The sequence below is a fragment of the Rhinoraja longicauda genome, chromosome 18, assembly GCF_053455715.1.
Source record: "Rhinoraja longicauda isolate Sanriku21f chromosome 18, sRhiLon1.1, whole genome shotgun sequence".
Taxonomy (NCBI): domain Eukaryota; kingdom Metazoa; phylum Chordata; class Chondrichthyes; order Rajiformes; family Arhynchobatidae; genus Rhinoraja; species Rhinoraja longicauda.
The window spans coordinates 12,905,340-12,927,447 of record NC_135970.1 but is presented as its reverse complement, the minus strand read 5'-3'; the positions used below and the strand labels follow the sequence as shown (position 1 = coordinate 12,927,447).

The 22,108-nt window shown below is 42.4% G+C and overlaps 1 protein-coding gene across 2 annotated transcripts in view; it reads right to left on the bottom strand.

Annotated features, from left to right (window-relative positions):
- Positions 1-13,384: 13,384 nt before the first annotated feature.
- Positions 13,385-22,108, bottom strand: part of LOC144602254 (N-acetyl-beta-glucosaminyl-glycoprotein 4-beta-N-acetylgalactosaminyltransferase 1-like) — a 569,664-nt gene continuing 560,940 nt past the window's right edge. Inside the window, exons 18-20 of one of the 2 annotated variants that reach the window (XM_078415127.1) lie at positions 21,106-21,259; positions 17,623-17,749; positions 13,385-15,506 (exon numbers count right to left, since the gene is read on the bottom strand). In XM_078415127.1, the coding sequence (XP_078271253.1) occupies positions 15,380-15,506; positions 17,623-17,749; positions 21,106-21,259 (408 nt within the window). In that variant the 3' untranslated portion in view covers positions 13,385-15,379. Of the gene's footprint in view, positions 15,507-17,622; positions 17,750-21,105; positions 21,260-22,108 lie in introns of those variants that run through there. The other variant, XM_078415128.1, reaches the window with a different exon arrangement.

The following is a 22,108-nucleotide window of genomic DNA, read 5'->3' as shown; positions in this document are numbered from 1 at the left end:
CAACTTTCTTGGTGATTGTAATTTTCCTGAATTCCAATTCCCTTCCAATTCCTGATTCACAGTTATTTCGGGGTTGTTACTTTCGTCCTTGAAGATAATGAATAGTGTGAAATATCTGTCTAATTCATCTGCCCTTTCCTTATTTTCCATAATTAATTCCCCAGATACATTTTTCCATGGGACAAATGTTAACTCCTTTTTTTTTTTCTAAATTCATAGTGTTTTTTTTTTTATTTAGAAGTTCATAGTTTTTGCTTTTATATTTCCGGCTAGCTTTCATGGATAGGCAGAAGAAATATAAGGAAACTAACAATCATTCAGCATATTCCACCCAAAGTGAGACGTACTTCAAAGTCTATTGGGCTGCCATCTTTCCCACAGATGAAAATGGAATATATCTCTAAATTAGATGAGATCAAACACTGTTGTCAGGTTTCTGAACAGATCAATAAAATTATCTAGATGTTAATCTATAACTTTTTAAACAACAAAGCATATCAGTATTTTGATGGTCTAAAGAAAAGCACTGTATTTAAGAAAATGGGGGTGTGGTGGATGCCAGGTACTTCTGCTTGCAGATGTGTAGGAAGGAACTGCAGATGCTGGTTTAAACCAAAGATGGACACAAAAAGCTGGAGTAACTCAACAGGACAGGCAGCATCTCTGGAGAGAAGGAATGTGACACGATACGATGCAATAGAACTTTATTTCATCCCAGGAGGGAAATTGATCAATAAAATTAATCAATGTGTGACGTTTCGGGTCGAGACTCTTCTTCGAGATAATGGCTTGGAGTAACCTTGATTTTTAGGGCAAGGAGTTGCTCGTATTCAGTGTCTGGGAGGAGATTGAACACGTTGCATGTCCCTTCCTCTCTCTACCACAAGCTCTCTGCCATCTTGTTATTCGGTTCTCTCCCTCGACTTCTTCTCTGATCTTCTCCATATTCCGTTGTTCCGATTTCAATGAAACCTTCCATTAGCACCAAAGGGACGACGGTGAGTAAGGTGGGCCTAAAATTGTTGCGCTATCGTGTACCGTTTTGGTGATGGCGTCGCGGGATTCAGTGGTCAGATGCGCGGCGGTGAAATTTCCCATCTTTGGGCAGTCGGGATTGAGAATAGTCAGGGCTGGAGGCGGACAAGTCTGTAATCCTGTGGAGGATAAAGTGGAATTGGGGACCATTGCAGGAGATCCTAACCTCCTTATCTTACGTTTTATCTTTTCATCTCCGTTGTTTGTCCAACTATCTTCCAATCAAAACCCCCCTCATCTATATCGACCTATCACTTGCTACACTTTATCTCTCCCCCACCTCTCATCCACACTACAATCAGACTGAGGAGGGTCCTGACCCAATACATTGCCTATCCACGTTCCCCAGAGATGCTGCATAAATCACATTCATCTGATTTAAGCGGATTGTCCTCCGGAAATGACCTACTGATCTTCACCAAGTCACTCTGCCATTAAATGTCAATATTACCTTCCTTAAATTTGTTCACCTAGTTTGCAACAAGTGCAATTTTCTGAAATTCATCATGTCACACAGGTAGAACCTTAGTCATAAGTCATAAGGTAGAACCTTAGTTGTAGATGAATTCCGCGTTAAAACTAGCCCTCCTGTTCCAAATAAATTCCCATATTATGTTACCCTGTAGTAAATCATTGCTTGCATTACATACAAACTCCAAGCCACAATTTTCCAATTTGGATGTATAATTTATAAAAATACTTTTCTTGATTGTGCCAAAGCAACCCTCAGTAAGCCAGAAGAGTGACTAAGTCTGACTCCCTGCTTGACATTCACTCTCCACCCAGACTGGAAAGACTTCACAAAGAATTTTGTGCATCATTGCATGTCCACCCACTCCTGAAGGGCATTTCTCAATCCATTTAATCAGGGGAATTTACCCAAAGAGTCAGGTACTCTAATGCTCATCAGACCTGTACCCACATCACTCCATCTCATCTCCAAATCCTCTATAACTTCTGCTCGTTCAAAAACCCAGCTGCCTGTATTCTCAATCATACTAAGCTCGCCTAACACCTCTGCCTAGCTGATTCATGCAGCTTTTAGTTGGTTGATGATTTTAATATAAGACTCTCATTTTTGTTAGAGTCATAGAGCCATAGAGTGATACAGCATAGAAACAGGCCCTTTGGCCCAACCTGCCCACACTGGCCAACATGTCCCACCTGCCTGCATTTGGTCCATATCCCTCCAAACCTGTCCTGTCCATGTACCTATCTAACTGTTTCAATAGACAATAGACAATAGACAATAGACAATAGGTGCAGGAGTAGGCCATTCAGCCCATCGAGCCAGCACCGCCATTCAATGCGATCATGGCTGATCACTCTCAATCAGTACCCCGTTCCTGCCTTCTCCCCATACCCCCTCACTCCGCTATCCTTAAGAGCTCTATCCAGCTCTCTCTTGAAAGCATCCAACGAACTGGCCTCCACTGCCTTCTGAGGCAGAGAATTCCACACCTTCACCACTCTCTGACTGAAAAAGTTCTTCCTCATCTCCGTTCTAAATGGCCTACCCCTTATTCTTAAACTGTGGCCCCTTGTTCTGGACTCCCCCAACATTGGGAACATGTTTCCTCCCTCTAATGTGTCCAATCCCCTAATTATCTTATATGTTTCAATAAGATCCCCCCTCATCCTTCTAAATTCCAGTGTATACAAGCCTAATTGCTCCAGCCTTTCAACATACGACAGTCCCGCCATTCCTGGAATTAACCTAGTGAACCTACGCTGCACGCCCTCAATAGCAACACGCCCTCTTAAACATTGGGATAATCCCTGCCTCAACGACCTCCTCTGGCAGCTCGTTCCATTCACCCACCACCCTTTGTGTGAAAAAGTTACCCCTCACATTCCTTTTAAATCTTTTTCCCTTCACCTTAAACCTATGTCCTCTGGTTTTCGATTCATCTACTCTGGGCAAGAGACTCTGTGCATCCACCCGATCTATTCCTCGCATGATTTTAAACACCTCTGTAAGATCACCCCTCATCCTCCTGCGGTCAGATCACCTCTCATCTTCCTGTTATCCAATTTTTCAATGCTTTCATCCCCTTTTTCCATCCTGTGGGAGCTCAGGAATTTCTCCAGTTCAGGCCTCCTGTGCTTTCTGTCTCTCTTATTCTACCTGCTTTCAAAATGTTTCTGTCTGACCAAATCTTTGGTCACTTCTCTGTGCTGCTGTATGTTAAACATTAACACGTTTTCATCTGATTAACCTCCTGCAAAACCTTGGGATTCGTTACTACGTCGGGCTTATGCAAATAGTTGTGAAAGAGGGAAATATCCAAAGGTATAGTACGGCAGACAATGGAGGAGATTGTGGGAGGGAGGGGGCGTTTGTAAAGCATGAGAAACCTCACTCAAGACAGCATGGGCCAAGAGGCAGAGAACACAAGGTGGGAAGTATAGGAATAAAGAAAGAAACCAGAGGCACCAGAGGATCATTCAAGTTTTGCAGGTGTCTACTGCGAGCTCCTGGCGCCACATGCTGGCCGGTTAAAGCATGTTCGTCATTAAGAGAGATCTGTCATTTGGGAAATACAAAAAGTAACGTTTATAAATAAGGAAAACTTAGGAAAGCAGTCATGATAGAGCAACACCTTCATATAGAGATCATAAGTTCAAATCCCACAGGCCATCAGGACTGTCAACTTTGATAACCCCAGAGACTAAATTTTTGTCGACACTTTTTGTGCTATGTTTAGTAACTTATTAACTTTATTTATATGCTGTAACTGTAATTATTTTTGTGCACAACCCGCAGGCATTGCCACTTTCATTTCACTGCACATCGAGTATGTGTATGTGACAAATAAATTTGACTTGACTTGACTTGACTCGTTAATGGCCAATTGGCTATTTGATATCTGATTAGATACAAGAAGCTTACGAAGCAACCATTTGACTGTTCTTATACTACTTGTTGCTCCACTGCGATTTCTCCTCAAGGAATGTCCACTTTGAAGAAGTTCTCCTCTCGACCCGAAACGTCACCCATTCCTTCTCTCCCAAGATGCTGCCTGACCTGCTGAGTTACTCCAGCATTTTGTGAATAAATACCATTTGACTGTTAATCTGTTGTGCATATCCAACTGCGATCTAATGTCCTTAGTGAAAATGGACTGCCCTTCCTGACCTGCTCAGGCCTATATCCAAATCCAGTTTTGCAATAAAGTAGTTGACCCCTTCATTCCACGCTGTCATGAAGGAACGAGTTACTCGATTGTGACAAACTGCAGGCAGCAGTTCAAAAGGAAGACACACTCTGCCTCATTAGAAGGGGCGAAGAAAATAAAGGGTTAGTGTTCAAAAGTGAATTATACAGAAATGGGGGATTGAAAATTGGTTGACAGCCAGGAACAGAGACAGCTGCAGCGGTCATAGAATTATACAACAGGCCCTTTGGCTCAACTCATCTATGCCAACCAAGAAGCCCTATCTAAGTTGGTCTCATTTGCCCATGTTTGGCCCTCATCCATCTAAATCCTTCCGTATCTATGTACCCGTCCAAATGTCTTTTAAATGTTGTTTGTATCTGCTGCAACTATTTTTTTTAGTAGCTCATTCCATATACATACCACCCTCTATGTGGAAAAGAGTTCCCCTGAGGTTCTTATTAAATCTTTCTCTTCTTACCTTAAACATATGCTCCCTAGTTTTTGATTTAACTAACCTGGGGAGGAAGACATTGTGCATTCACCCTAGATACTGCCCTCATGATTTTATACACCACGCTAAGATCCACCCTCAGCCTCCTGAACTCTGAGGAATAAAGTTCTATTCTGCCCAGCCCGTATCTCAGGTGATCAAGTCCTGGCAAAGTCCTCGTAGTTGTTCTGTGCACTCTTTCCAATTGAAAGGCATCTTCCCTACAGGATGTCCAAAACGGAACAAAGTACGCCTTGCTTCCTCACCAATCTCTTGAAGAACTGTACCATAATTATACTTAGTTCCTTGTCTGATGAAGGCCAGAGTGCTAATCGTGGTCGAGTGGTTTAGGCGATGGACTGGACATTGTCATTTTCTCGTGCAGGATTGAATCGTGCCGGAGCAGCAAGTCTGCCTGGAGTAACCAGTGCAAGTGTAATTTTGAGTCTGAAGACGGGTGGCAACTCAAAACATTACCTATCCTTATCCTCAAGAGATGCTGCCTGACCCGCTGAGTTACTCCAGCACTTTGTGTCTATCTTGTGGCAGAAGCCCTGTTCACCAATCTATCTACTTGCCATGCCACCTTCAGGGATCTATGTACTTGTACTATTAGATTCCTCTGCTTGATATCGCTCCTCAGGGCCCTACCATTCACTGTGAAGGGTACTGCCCCAGTTTGACTTCTCAAAATGCATCGCCTCACACTTATCTAAATTAAACTTCATGAGCCATTCCTCGACCCACTTGCCCATCTGATCAATATCCCAAGATGTAATTCTTGGGAGCAACCTTCACTCCTTATGATACCACTCAGTTTAATGACATCTGCAAAGTTGCAAAGTACATTCCCATCCAAGTCGTTGATATAGATGCCTTTTTGGGCTTGATTGCGGGAAGAGGTTGGATAGATTGGGACATTTTTCAGAGAGTGGGAGGCTGTGCAATGACCTTATCATAATCATAATCATAATCATACTTTATTAGCCAAGTATGTTTTGCAACAAACTTTTAAAACACACTAAAAAATAATTTAAAAAAAGACGAAAAGACAGACAGACCGTTGGCGAGGCTGCCATCGCTGACGGCGCCACCCGGTGGAATTGAGGAGTACAAGATCATCAGGGATATTGATAAAGTGAACACTCACAATCTTTTTCCCAGGGTAGACAATTTCTAAAACTAGAGGGTACTGGCTTAAGGTGTGAGGGGAGAGATTTAAGAGGGACCTCAGAGGCAATCATTCCACTCAGAGAGTAGTCTGTATCTCCAGCATGCTGCCAGAGGAAGCTATAGAAGCAGTTATAATTCCAACTTTCAAAAGACAACTGTACATATATATGGATAGGGAGGGTTTAAAGGGATATGGCCCCAATGCAGGCAAATGGTTGGCATGGGCAGGTTGGACTGAAGGGCCTGTTTTTGTGATGTTTTCTTCAATGTTGATTCAATAGTCAATAGTCAATGGTCAATTTATTTGTCACATACACATAAATGTGCAGTGAAATGGAAAATTACCCGCAGTTCAACAATAAGACCAATAAGAATAATCAATAAAAATGCAATAACACATACAATCATAACCAACACCAAACAAAAAGAAACATCCATCACAGTGAGTCTCCTCCAGCCACCGCCTCACTGTGAAGGAAGGCCAGAATGTATTTTTCTCTTCCCTGCCGTCTTCTCCCGCAGTCAGGCTGTTGGAGTTGCCACGTCGGGGCGGTCGTGGCTCCCAACATTGAAGCCCCCACCGGGCGGAGAAAATCCTGCGGCCTATTCCAGGCCACGCCGGACGGTGAAGGGTCCGCGGCGGGCCAACCCAAGTCATTCTATGACTTATGTGCAGTTTACCCTCAATTTCTTGCTTGAATCATTCCAATGAATGTTATGCCCAGTTAAAGAGAAGAAACAGCTCTGTTGCTATGTGTCTAAATGGTGAAGGCAGAGACTAATAGAGGAAAATGGTCACCCAACTGTGAAAAAAGCAGCAAGCCGAAAGTTGAAAATCACAGCTCGTGACAAAGGTAATTGAACCCTTGCTGTGATTTTCAACTTTCGGCTTGCTGCTTTTTTCACAGTTGGGTGACCATTTTCCTCTATTAGTCTCTGCCTTCACCATTTAGACACATAGCAACATAGAAAATAGGTGCAGGAGTAGGCCATTCGGCCCTTCGAGCCAGCACCACCACTCAATATGACCATGGCAGATAATCCAAAGTCAGTACCCTGTTCCTGCTTTTAACACATATCCCTTGATTCCTGTAGCCCTAAGAGCTAAATCTAACTCTCTCTTGAAAACATCCAGTGAATTGGCCTCCACTGCCTTCTGTGGCAGAGAATTCCACAGATGCACAACTCTCTAGGTGAAAAATAAGACTATAACCCATTAATTCTTTCCCCAGAACCCTGGCCATACGTGATAATAATCTGGAACGTGTTCTCAGACTCCCTTTGTGAACCTCTGGTCTTCACTAAACACTCTAAACCCAGCCCCCGCCTACTTATTTATATACTATCACTTGGCAAATGCATCAGAAAACACAGAACAGATCCACCACAGATTTTCCGCCACCCTTGTTTCCAGAGTCTTGCCAGATCATTCATTTTGCTGGACCAACAGAGGTCACGGCCCCCTAGTGGAGTCGAACGGTACGGGAACAGTCTGCCGAAGCCTGCTGGTGGGCCGAGCCTCCGGTTGGCCTCAGAGGTCAGCTGTGGGAACGGATTCAGCGGCAGTTCCAGAGCCCCAGTCCCAGCCGTGGGGGGGTGGGGGGGATGGCAAAGTCAAGCTGCCGATCAGAAGTCTGGCCGCGGAAGCCGCGTTGAGGTCGAGATCAACTTAGATTTTTTTTTAGATTTAGAGATACAGCGCAGAAACAGGCCCTTCGGCCCACCGAGTCCGCGCCGCCCAGCGATCCCCGCACATTAACACTAACCTACACACACTAGGGACAATTTTTACATTTACCCAGTCAATTAACCTACATACCTGTATGTCTTTGGAGTGTGGGAGGAAACCGAAGATCTCGGAGAAATCCCACGCAGGTCACGGGGAGAACGTACAAACTCCGTACAGATGGAGTCCGTGGTCAGGATCGAACCTGAGTCTCCGACGTTGCATTCGCTGTAAGGCAGCAACTCTACCGCTGCCTCACCCAGCCTAGGCACCATATTTTTGGGTGGACATGGGGGAGTGGAGGGGGGATTTTAAGTGCGCTCTCCCAATTCTGTCTAGATTATCGGAGATGCTGGACCATCAGTCGCTGGAAAAGTGGTGGTGGACCTGTATCTTCATCCGCATGTACTTCGATGACTTTCTCCATTATCTCTAGATTGTCAGCTTATTAATGCAGACCAGCACTGCCTTCTTTATCCTCCTGATCTTTGCCTCTTTGGCTGGGTGAAAGGTTTCAGCAGGTCAGGAGGTGATTCATTGCAAGATGCCCAGCTTTTGGCTTCCTCCTGTGGCCACAGTGGGCTGCCTCAATTGCTGAAGTGACATGAATGGAATCGAACATGTGAATCCCTGGAAACATCCCCACTGCTGACCTTATGACAGAAGAAGGATCATTCAAGCAGAAGGAGAGGTGGGGTGTTGCATTTTCAGTGTGCTGGCATTGGTGAGCGTATATATATTTTAAGGTCATACTACGAATAGTAATCAAAGCTGGTAACCTTTACAATGATATCCTTGTCAACTTGAACTTTTCTATTTCAGTTGAGGAGGTAAACAAGTAACAACGGGGAGAACAAAACCGAACCGCCACGCCAGTACTCTGCCCTTTGTGACTGTCTCTTCTTAGTATTAGATGTTAATGGACAAAGGTGGTTTAATCTCATGGTGTAATGTATATAGAGCTGATGTGAGAGTCAAGGAAGGAGATTGCTGGAGCGCTGACAATTTTTTAAGTCATTGCTGGTCACAGACAGCAGACTGTAACAAATGATGGGAGGATAGCAAAGCTGGGTTTTTTTATTCAAGGGCAGCAGGAAGAAAACATATAATTATGGGTCAAAAATTGACCTGGTTAAAGAAGGCAGAAGTGTGTAAGAGACTTGATAGTGTGAATGTATACTTGTAACCAGTAGTGTAACACGAGAATGGTTATGCGACCCTTGATTCATATTATCCACATGAACAATTTGGTTATAAAAGGAGGTATGATTATTAAGTTCGCAAAGGGAAATGATGGTGCTGTCATTAGTGAGGCGAGTAGTTTTGAAAATGATCTTAGTGTCGGAAAATAACTGCAGATGCTGGTACAAATCGAAGGTATCACAAAATGCTGGAGTAACTCAGCAGGTCAGGAAGCATCTAGGAGAGAGGGAATGGGTGACTTTTCGGGTCGAGACCCTTCTTCAGTCTGAAGAAGGGTCTTGACCCGAAACGTCACCCATTCCCTCTCTCCTAGATGCTGCCTGACCTGCTGAGTTACTCCAGCATTTTGTGATACCTTGAAAATGATCTTGATCAATTGGTAAAATGGGCAGAGCTTTAGCAGATAGAATTTTGTCCTGATAAGTGTGAGGTGATGCATTTAAAGATTAATGTCCCTAAATAGTATTTAGGAATGATGGAGGTGAATGAATGGCTATGTTGAAGAACACCTGAAGGTAACAAACAGGTAGATAAGGTTGGGAAGATGCCATGTGGGCCACTATCTATTATTAGCCAATGGAATATACGAGCAGGGAAGATATGGTACAACATTTTCCCCTTGACATCCATTGACTTCAGCTTTACCAGGTCTCCATTCAGTCAAATGAATCCTTGATGTCAAAAGCAGTCACTTTCACTGCTGCCCAACTACCACATTTTAAAATGTCGCTCCTTGGAGCATGTGCAGATCAAGGCCACAATGAGAACCATAACCAAAAGATCCTGATGAAATCTTAACATGGTATATATGTCATTGAAGAGTAAATGTTGCTTGGTAACATTTCTACAACACCTTCCGACACATGGCATCCCTGTGTGGTATCTCAGCTGCACGGAGGCAGAGAGAAAAGCTCTTCAGCGGGTAGTCCATAGAGCTCAGAAGACTATCGGAACACAGCCTTGGAGGGCATCTACAACACACGATGCCTCAGAAAAGCCACCAGCATCCACAAAGACTCTTCACACCCCTGCAACAGTCTGTTCGAACTTCTACCATCGGGCAGACGATACAAGGCCTTCTATGCCTGCACCTCCAGACTCAGGAACAGCTTCATCCCCAGGGCCATAGCTGCTATGAACCGGTCCTGCTGAGCCGGATGGTCACATCGCACAGTGAACCGGCACAGATCTACTTGCACTTTATACTGTTTTAAAACTGTTCTAATTTGTTTCATTGGGTTGTTTAAATTAATACTGATTAGTTAATTGATTTATTGCATCATATGGGAGGCGCATTCCCAATTTCGTTGTACCCCTGTACAATGACAATAAAGATATATTGTATTGTATTGTGTTGATTGTACAGTATTTAGCCACATTGGGATTTGTCCTGCCTTTGGTAAGCGTTTTGCATGGTCTCCAGTAGATGACAGTATTGTAACTGTACCGAACAGCTTAGCTGAAGATATGGTAAGTTTTTGCAATTTGTCTTCAGTCCAACGCAATTCATCTTCAGTCTTGCTGTAGGAATGTTTTATACCATGGGCAATGAGGATCTTAAAAAAAACTAGTATTAGGTTTTTTTTTAAGTACAAGAGAGATTAATAGAACTAAAAGTTGACAAATCTGCTGGAACTAATAGCATGCAAACTAGGGGCTTAAAAGCTTAAAGAATAATTGTTGTTGTTTCCTTCCATGATTCTATAGATTTTAGAATGATCGTGATGCATAGAAATGTGCAATCTGACTATTTAAGAAGATGGATAAAGAAAATATGGATAGTTAGTTTCCCTGATATTAGATCAAATATCAAAGGAAAATTAACTTATATCAAAGGAAAATGTTATCCATTTTAAAAGTTGTTAAAAGGGTTTTCAAACAGCCATAATGTGATTGGGAAGAGATCAGACATTAATATGAATGAAATTAGATTTGATGAATTGTTAACGTTTGTGATTGTGTGAATAGGATGGAACTGGAGGTACCAGTGGACCTGATATTCAAACAAGTGCCCCAGAGAGTTTATTATGTAAAATTAGGATGGGGGGGGGGAGGTTAAAGACAGGCATCATTTGAGGATTGATAACTGACAGGGGACTCAAGGTAAAGGAACCATTAGGAGGTAGTGACCATAACATGATGTTTTAATCTATAATTTGAGAGGGTGAAGGGAAAATCAGAAGTGTCAGTATTACAGTTGAGCAAAGAGGACTATGGTGGCATGAAGGGGGAGCTGGCCAAAGTTGACTGGAAAAAGACCCTAGCAGAGATGACAAGTGGAACACCAATGGCAGGTATTTCTGGGAATAATACAGAAGGTGCAGGATCAGTTCATTCCAAAGAGGAAGAAAGATTCTAAGGGGAGTAAGAGGCGACTGTGGCCGACAAGGGAAGTCAAGGACAGTATAAAAATAAGAGAAGGAGTATAATATAGCTAAGATGAGTGGGAAGCCAGAGGATTGGGTAACTTTTAAAGAGCAACAGAAGATAACTGAAAGGGCAATACGGGGAAAAAAAGATGTGGTGTGAAGGTAAGCTAGCCAAGAATATAAAGGAGGATAGTAAAAGCTTCTTTAGGTGTAAGAAGAGGAAAAAAATAGTTATGACAAATGTGGGTCCCTTGAAGACAGAAACAGGTGAATTTATTATGGGGTACAAAAAATGGCAGACGAGTTGAACAGGTACTTTGGATCAGTCTTCAAGATGGAAGACACAAACAATCTCCCAGATGTACTAGTGGCCAGAGGTCCTAGGGTGACGGAGGGACTGAAGGAAATTCACATTAGGCAGGAAATGGTGTTGGTAGATGGGACTGAAGGCTGATAAATCCCAAGGGCCTGATGGTCTGCATCCCAGGGTACTTAAGGAGGTGGCTCTAGAAATCGTGGATGCATTTGTGATCATTTTCCAATGTTCTATAGATTCTGGATCAGTTCCTGTGGATTGGAGGGTAGCTAATGTTATCCCACTTTTTAAGAAAGGAGGGAGAGAGAAAACAGGGAATTATAGACCAGTTAGCCTGACATCGGTGGTGGGGAAGATGCTGGAGTCAATTATAAAAGATGAAATAGCGGCACATTTGGATAGCAATAACAGGATCGGTCCGAGGCAGCATGGATTTACGATTCTCTGGATGCTTTCAAGAGAGAATTAGACAGAGCTCTTAAAGATAACGGAGTCAAGGGATATGGGGAGAAGGCAGGAACGGGGTACTGATTGTGGATGATCAGCCATGATCACAGTGACTGGCGGTGCTGGTTCAATGGGCCGAATGGAAAATTTAAAAAACTGACAGAGATATGAAAACACACATACCCTTACAAATACAAGATTCACAGATAACTTACCTGGAAGCAAACAATTAGTAAATGCTAATTTTCCTGCAAATATATTGGAATATATGAATAAAGATGCATTAATTCAACATGGTGCTTTGCTGAGAGTGCAACTGGAAAAATATCAATAGGTTAGGCCCACGTATCTAACACGGGATATGTTTACCTTGGAGGTAATGTAACATTGGTCAGTGGACTGGCTCTCTGGTATGAAGGCCTGTCCTACAAAGAGATTAAGTGGACGAGAGCTACATTCTCTAGAGTCCAGAAACATAGAAACATAGAAAACAGGTGTAGGATTAGACCTTCGGCCCTTTGAGTCAGCACTGCCATTCAATATGCTCATGGCTGATCATCCAGAATCAGTACCCTGTTCCTGCTTTCTCCCCATATCCCTTGATTCTGTTAGCCCTAAGAACTATATCTAACTCTCTCTCAAAACCATCCAGTGTTTTGGCCTCCACTGCTTTCTGTGGCAGAGAATTCCACAGATTCTGAAGAATTAAAGGCAATTATGTTGAAATCTTAAATTATTTAGAGTTTGACAAGATAGAAACTGGTCGAATCTGAAGACTCGAGCCCTAAGGAACTTAGAACCAAGATGAGGAGAAACTTTCGTTGGCATATAACAAATCTTAGGAATTCCTTATCGTTGCAGGATGTCATTGAAAATATTTGTAGGAAAAGGAAGGGATGTTGGGATCAGAACAATCCCATCAAATGTCAAGTGAAAGCTTAAACACCAAATGGCCTACTTCTGCTACTTCTAATCTATATACTAAAACTCTCATTTGTTTGTTTGTTCCTGAACTACAGCCAAAAGGGAACACGATAGCATGACAATTCTAGGCCCACTTTACTCACCGTCATCCCTTTGGTGCTAATGGAAGAAGTTTCATTGAAATCGGTGTTATATTTTTAAAGTCACTCACATTTTAAAGTTTAAATCTATCTCCTAGGGAGGGAGGGGGGAGGGGTGGAAGGAGAGAGGGGGGAGGAGGGAGGATAAGGGGGGTTGAGGGGGATGGAGTGGGGGGAGGGTAAGGGGAGGGGAGGGAGGGGGTGAAGGGGGAGGGGTGGGGGGAGGGAGGAGGAGGGGAGGGGGCGGGGCGACTAGGGGAGGGGGAGGTGAGGGCACTGCACCAATGCAGGAGAGGTTTGGGCCCAATGGGTCCACTTGGTCTAGTTGTTATTAAATGGTGCCCAGAATAGCAATGAAGACTGAAACAGTGATATTGAAAAAAGGAATGTGTTTTCTTTTCAATTTTATTCCAAACTAGATCCACGTACACAGATCACCCAACCAAAGCTTTTTCAAGTACCCTACTGGCACCTAAAGGTAATTAGAAATTAGGATCATTGTGGCCTGATTGGTGCTAATCAACCAAGCCAGTGGGGAAACCTAATAATAATTCTTGCGCTGCCTGCCAGCCAATGTAAAACAAAGACTAAAATGAAAGGAATTTCTCAGATTCAGCACAGTTCTTCTATAATTCAGTTTTACTTTATCATTGCTGATTCTCCTGTGACAGGATAGGTCATTTTGGACATTATATTATTTCAGAGTACTATCACCTGAATAAATAACATTTAAAAAAAGATTCTTCATCTAGAATACTTCATAAAAAAAGCAAATTCTCTTTCCTGGAGTATGTTTTGTAAACAATAAAATCTCCTGATAATATCAAACAGCAACATTCCTACCAAGTTGTTTAGATTAAAACTCAATTTCCATGTCATAAATTCAGACTACATCATTCTAAAAACATCCTAAATTTTTTCACCACTTCTCAAGACAACGAGCGTAACATTACCAATTTTGCTTCAATGGTTTGGTTTTAAACTCTATGAATTAAAATTCAATTTCATAACTAGTTCTGAGAAACTCAGCCTGCCCTATTCTCAGTACAAGTAAGATGACAGTAAAACTGAAGGGAAAGACAAAATTGCTTTTTGTGAATCTTGATCATTGTAAAAGGAGATGACGTCACTGAAGAGGCCACTTTACCGTTTAAAAAAAGGCTCGTAGAACTGATCCTGCATCTGGGGAAAAATACGTCACGGCAGATTAACCAGTCACTGGGTGCAATTCCTAAAACCCATTTCCAGTGGCAATTATCTGCGTTGTGCTGGGGACTGAATATAGTTTAGAGATAAGCGCGGAAACAGGCCCTTTCGGCCCACCGGGTCCGCGCCAACCAGCAATCCCCACACATTAACACTACCCCATACCCACTAGGGACAATTTTTACATTTTACCAAGTCAATTAACCTACAAACCTGTACGTCTTTGGAGATCTCGGAGAAAACCCACGCAGGTCACGGGGAGAACGTACAAACTCCGTACAGGCAGCACCCGTGGTCGGGATCGAACCTGGGTCTCCGGCGCTGTATTCGCTGTGAGGCAGCAACTCTATCGCTGCGCCACCGTGCGGTTTCTCGGCTGTACTTTTCTAATAATCAAATGGTGATCACTCTCCAGGCCAGAATATTCCCTCAGAATAAGGCTTCATTTGGCTGGACCTGAAGTGGCCAGCTTTTACTGAGTGCACACAGTTCCTTCAAGGTATAGCATTCACGCAGACAATGCATTTGCATTGGCAGCAGAATACTGTATCTAGAACGTTTTTGTCAGTGTTCCTTGGGTAAACTTTTCCTGCAAGTTTCCTCCAAGAACTATAAATGTGTGTGTATTTTCTGTTAGTTTTCCTGGGCTAGAGAGAGTCACCAAATGCTCAGAGATCACTAACTATGTATAATTGTCATCCAAGAGACTGGATGCAATGATGGGATTCTGGGGAGAGGGGTGGTGGGAGGGAAGGAGGGCAGGTGGAAGTCTGATGTAATTACTATCACTGATAGACATGGAATATACAAAACATGTAGTGGAAGAACACCAACAAACACCAGGGTCACAACAGGGTCCTTGTGGCAAGGAAGGATGTCAAAAAGTCCAAGATGATAGCCAAGATCAGAATGTCTTAATTGCAAAATATTCCAATATTCAGTCTTGACGTCCTTGACTTGTCTTCCCTTTTCTGTAGTAGTTGAGTTCTGTTCTGTTGTGCAGTTAAAAGAGTCTTTTGGAAACGCTGATGAGAGCGAAATAAAACAAGATTTAGAGAAAAATGTGACTAAATGAAACAAATACTTTGTCAATCGAGATCTTCTCACACATGGCTTGGTAAGTGGCTGGATTGCCTATGGAGCATGCGCCCTCAGGTTGATCTTGTTTTTAAAGTGCATTGAGAAAATTTCAACCTTCATTTGGTTCATTAGTTGTTTTCTTGGCCTGAGAAACCCACATTCCTCGCTTGGAGTGAAAATAATGATAGAAGTTCCTGAGGCGCAATCGTTCTACCTCAAGGCCACTCTGAAGAACCCTAGGAGATTAAAACAAAAATGCCTTTTCACAATATATTCACAACTAATTGACTCGAGTTGTTTTCAAGTACACTGAGGACATTGTAAGAAATAATGACACTACTTTACTCGGGCTGTTTAGATCACCGCGCGCTCTACTGTAGTAGCAGGTTTGTTGTTTAACCTACAAACCCACATGTCTTTGGAGAGTGGAAGGAAACCCTGAGCACCCAGATGAAACCCACGCCATCACAGGGAGAATGTGCAGCTTCTCACACAGACAGCACCTGAGGTCAGGATCGAACCTGGGGCTCTGGCGCTGTGAGGCAGCAGCTCTACCAGCTGCGCCACTGTGTCGAGTTTTAAAAGGGTTCTGCGGGGTAGGTTTCTTTAACATGGAGAGTGGTTGATATCTGGTATATGTTGGTAGAATCACATGCCCTCATGTTTAAATGGCATTTACATGAGATTTACAATCACATTTAAGAGGCATTTAGATAGTCACTTGATGGATACAGGCAGATAGAATGGGTACAGGTATTTGTCTACAGTGTGGCTTCCCCAAAGTACAGACAGTTTGGACTGATTATCTTAAAGAGACTTCCCAGGAGAAATCTTGACATCTGCCATGGCTGCAGCCCTGATGGGGTTCAATGGCTGCCTTACACACAGAACATGCCTCCGTTGAACTGTGCGAACAGATGCAAGAGCACATCCTCAAGGAACTCAGCAGGACAGGCAGCATCTGTGAAGGAAAATGGACAGACACCATTTTGGGTCAAGATCCTTCTTCAGACTGATGAAAGGTCCTGACACAAAACATTGTCTCCATTTCCCTCCCCCAATGCTCTTTAGCCTGCTGAGTTCTTCCAGAACTTTGCAGATGCTGGGATCTTGAACAAAGAATTGTCTCAATAGGGAAAGATATATTAAAATTGACAATTTGGGGTTTCAGGTAAACCTAACAAATCTAAGAAGCAAACAAATTATTACAGATTTCAAGATTTGCTCTCTGAAAATGTGAGATAAACCTGACAACACCCTTCAATGCACGTTGCAAACAAAGTTATTTTTATGCAACTTTCTTCGAGAGACTTAGGGTGGCACGGTGGCACAGCGGTAGAGTTGTTGCCTTACAGTAACAGAGATCCGGGTTCGATGCTGACTATGGGTACTTGTCTGTACTGAAATTGTACGTTCTCCCTGTGACCTGCGTGGGTTTCCTCAGGGATCTCCGGTTTCCTCCCACACTCCAAAGACATAGAAACATAGAAAACATAGAAAATAGGTGCAGGAGTAGGCCATTCGGCCCTTCGAGCCTGCACCGCCATTCAATATGATCATGGCTGATCATCCAGCTCAGTAACCTGTACCTGCCTTCTCTCCATACCCCCTGATCCCTTTAGCCACAAGGGCCACATCTAACTCCCTCTTAAATATAGCCAATGAACTGGCCTCAACTACCTTCTATGGCAGAGAATTCCACAGATTCACCACTCCCTGTGTGAAGAAATGTTTTCTCATCTCGGTCCTAAAAGACTTCCCCCTTATCCTGGCCCCTGGTTCTGGACTTCCCCAACATCAGGAACAATCTTCCCACATCTAGCCTCTCCAACCCTTTAAGAATTTTATATGTTTCTATAAGATCCTTAAGAATTTTATATGTTTCTATAAGACGTACAGGTTTGTAGGTTAGTTGGCTCGGTATTGTTGTAAATTAGCCCTAGTGTGTGTAGGATAGTGTTAATGTGCGGGGATCCCTGGTTGGCGCGGACTCGGTGGGCCGAAGGGCCTGTTTCCACACTGCATCTCTAAACTAAACTAAACTAAGACCCACAGTGCTGTTTTAATGCCAAAATGCATGGACCAATTTCTGGCTATTTCTGGGCTCCCTCCCTCACTGCTCTGTCACTTTCCAACTTCAATCAACATCCTTCTCTCAGCAGATAACGACTAGGTCTCCTGGTCTCTTCACTACAAAATTGCCTCTCATCAGCAGTGATGTGGCTCCAAGCTGGCTGATGCATTCTGTTTGTTTTACAATTTAGTTATATGCTTAGATTTGTTTTCGTGCACTTCAAAATGTAACAGCATAGATCAATAAACTGAATAATACATTATGTCTGTTGTCATCACCTGTCCAGTAGCTCCCAATCTTCTCCACCCCAACGATCTCGGAATTCCTCTGTGTTCATTCCTCCAATCTTGTCAAAATCGCTTTTAAAGATTCCAAACAAACCGAATCCATTCACTTCCCAGTATCCTTGAGGATTCATTAAAAATAGAAGAGGGATCAGTTGTTAGCTCATTCATCCTTATATCTGTCAAAAAGCCATGGACTAACTGTAACTGGTTCATCCACCTTGTGGCAATTCAAGCTTGACTGGCAATAGCTCATGAGAATTGCAGTGAACTTGGTGAAGTGGTGGCATAAAAGCACCAAAACTGAATGTGATTTGTCTATTTGTTTTCCAGTTGTTTCTCAAAATTGTTGAAGTACAAGATTTAAATGGGCCATTCATTACCTTTTAGCTATTTCCCATATAATCATAATTATAATAAGATCATAATTCTCTTAATATTCAGACTCCATCAATCTCTGACATGGAAATGCTTGGTGATTGAGCCTGCAGACTCCTCTAAGGTGGAGAATTCCAAAGATTTACTGTCTTCTGGGTGAGGAGTTTCCAACCCTTTACTTTGAAACAGTGAATCCTACTTTTAGATATCTATAGGAAGGAACTGCAGATACTGGTTTAAACCAAAGATAGACACATCTAAAAGTAGGCACAAAAAGCTGGAGTAACTCAGCAGGTTAGACAGCATCTCTGGAGAAAAGGAACAGGTGACATTTCGGGTTGAGACCTTTCTTCATACACCGTCTCTACCCGACACATTACCTATTCCTTTTCTCCAGAGATGCTGTCTAACCCGCTGAGTTACTCTAGCTTTTTGTGCCTACTTTTAGATAGCCAGCTAGGTGAAACAGAGTCCCTGCATCTATCTTGTCATGCTCATTACGAACTTAGCATTTCAATTAAATCACTTCTCATTCTGAACGTTTGAGTGTAGGTCCAGTCCACATTCTCTCCTTGTGGGACAATCCGATGATCGTTTCCTCCACTCTCCTTTGTTCCAAGTATGTCCTTCATTACATCGAGAGATCAGACCAATACTGGTGCAAGATGTCCTTAATTTTATATTAAATCCTCTTGGAATTGTGCCTAATATAATAGTTGCCTTGCTAATTATTTGCTGTACTTTTTGTTCAACTTTCTATAATTCAAGTAAAGAATATCCAGGTCTGAATATCTGACCTGAATGAGTCTGAAGAAGTGTCTTGACCCAAAACGTCACCTATTTCTTTTCTCCAGAGATGCTGTCTGACCCACTCCAGCATTTTGTATCTACTGAATATCAACACTTACATCACACTTTTGAAACAAAATTGTCCACTCGTCTATTTTGTCCAGCGAAGTGGATGACCTCACATTTTTCACACTATATTCCATCTGCCACGTGTTTACTTAGGTTTATTTCTCTCTCTGAAGCCTTTGCAGACGTTTCTCATAATCCACATTGCCTCTGAGCTTTCCATCAGTAAACATGCACTTATTGAACTTATTGTCCCCCTGCTCTTGCCCACTTGCTTTGATCTTTTTTCCACGCCTGTTGTTCTACAATGTTTCCAGGGGATAGCTTGTGATATCTCCTATAAAGGCGACATAAAATCTTTCATAAAAGCAGAAAATACTAGAAGCACTCAGGAAAACGAGGCCGCGTTTATGTTAAAGGATTAATATTTTTAAGTTGGAAGGGAGAAAAGAAGTTAGTTTTAAGTTGCAAGGAGGGTATGGGAAGAATGGATAAAACGAAGTGAGTCCCTCCAACAGGACAGTGTTAGAGTTGCCATGGAGATCGGCTGTGTTAGCAGATTAACGAGGAAGGTTGGAAACAAAACAAAAACTGTGAAATGAAGGTTGCAGTTGTTGCAAAGAACTGAAATCAAGAGAAGGATGTAAATGCCCAGCACCCCTGTGGAAAGAAGAAATATAATACAAAAGATGGGTAGTCTTACAGCCAAAATGGCCTGTTAGAATTCATGCAGTGAAAGCAAGTTACTGGTGTTTGTTGAATTTGGTATTGAGTCCCTGGCTCCACAGTGCCCAGGCAGAAGATGAGGGATGGGTCCACAAGATTCCATTAGGGCTCTGTTAAAACAATACAGACAGGCAACAGACAGAATCAATTGCTTCGTTTCTTTGCCATTTCCTTAATCCCTAAAATGTCCTCGCTGTCTCAGTCTACAGTGGCTCTGCATTAACCTTTGCTGAACTTATCCTTTTTGCAGTGCTTTTATGAAGGATTGGCAAACTGTTTGAAGTGGGGACTTGATCTTGGTTTCACACATTTAAACTCAGATGCACTGTGCATCCATTGACCATGCCATTAACAGCAGTGCATTGAGCCATTTTTCCCCCTCACTAAGGGGATGGGTCCAATGATCACATTTCTGATGGTTTCTAGGCTGTCAGCCCATATGGCAGCGATGGAGAGAGTTAGAACTGTTTTGTGTGACTGAATGTCACTTCAGACCCTACCCATCAGGTTACACACAGAGAAGCATTTTCAAGCCCCTATTTCCATCCCCAATATTTCATGCCTTGAAAATAAATGACGTAACCAACAATACCAATCACTCCCTTATTGGCAACCAAGCTTTTAAAGATTGAAATTACAAGTCTGACAATTTAAAATCACTTGCAGCCCTTGGAAAATGAAGACATCCTCCCCTCTATTTTGTTTTCTTCTGCATCCACCTTTGATAATGAAACAAAAGTGGTTTCAGAGCCCTTCACTTTCAGCGGTCTGTCCTGCAAACCTTCAATTGTAGCCACAAAGAGATTCCTTAACAATCTGTCACAAAACCCTGGAGGCACAGGCTGTAAGAGAACAATGAGGAAATGATGGGATAATACATCACTTGTCTTGTAAGACTTTTTCCATGCTGTATTGTGTAATATCACAACTCTACAGCTGGAACAATAACTGCATTGGAAAGTACCAGATTTGAAAGCCCATCAGCCACAGACAGCATGAGCTTCATCATTCGTGATAACACCAGCAAAAAGTAATGCAAAAATAATCTGCATTTGATTAAAACATATGGATTATACTTGCATTTCTGCCTCTATTACTAGATGATAATGCCCAGATCATAATTTTTATACAAATAATGTGCCTCTAACTCTGGGCATTCAGGTATTGAACCAGCACTTACTTGGCCCCTTTGCCTTAAGATGACATTGGGTAGTGGATCTAGCCATTACGTAGCCTCATAAATGTCTCATAAATGCTGTCTTTTCAATATTGAAATGCACGTCGCAGCGTAGTTATAGATGACCAATGTAATTAAGCTCATCCATTTAAAAATAATTTGCAGAAATCCAGATTTTTAATTGTATTATGAATGTTTCCAGCATTTTCAACTCTACTACATGAAGAACATACACTCAAGTAGATCACGTGCAGTGAAATTATAGAAAGCTTTGACCGAGACAGCTTGCTACCATGCAGTCTTAGGGTGGAAGGTGGCTTGCCTTCCGGAAGATCACTCACCATCAGGTTCATTAGGAGAGCTACCACAGCCTAGCCGCATCACGATAGGGGCATAGGCTAGTTTTCCTTCGATGCAGTGCTTTCTAATGTTGTCTATGATACTGATGGGGAAGTGGATGTGAAGATCGCAGAGGAAAAGAATCGAATGACTGTCCTGAAAGAAACAAAACAATGTTATGCCTTTTTTCAAAATCATTTTTTTAGTCACAATATTTAAAGGGCACAAAATCAAAGTTAAAGGGATAGATTGGGAAAAAAAGAAAACTATTGAACTAATTTCAACAGACCAAGCCTATCGGGGCATTGTCTATCTTTCAACTCCAATCTAGGGCACAGTCGACACAATGATTGCTTTGGCATCTGTTAGTGGAATATGTTGCTCCGCTTAATCCTACTACCACAGGTCTCGTTTCACTACTGATTGTGGAGTCAGGTTTGACTCTAGTCTTGAGTGCAAAATCCAACCTGTGCAGCCATGAGTGAATGTTGCACAGTCCAAGTTGCTGTTTGTCAGGTTAGATGATAAATCTATCAACCATAGATAAATCAAATGGACATAAAAGAGTGCGAAGAAAAGTTTCAGCCTAAAACATCACCCATCCTTTTTTTCCAGAGTAGTTGCTTGACCCGCTGAGTTACTTCAGTGTTTTGTGCCTATCTTCAGTATAAACCAGAATCTGCAGTTCCTTTCTACACATAAAAGACCCACAGCACTCTTTGAAGATGATCAGGACAGTTGTCCTGATCAATATTTATCTTTTAAGCATTACCTGAAATAAATTATCTGGTGATTTATCCCACTAGAGGACTTTAATGAGTGCACATGGATTCTCAATTGTCTTTCAACATTTCAAGATGATTTATTAGCTACAGAATATTTTGAAACATTGAGATTATGAAATTGCCATATATATAGTCTCTCCACTTTATAGAAACAAAAACTGGATTGGAACACCTACTACATTCATCCAGTTTTCTCTCAAAGTTGTTAACCCTCCTTTGG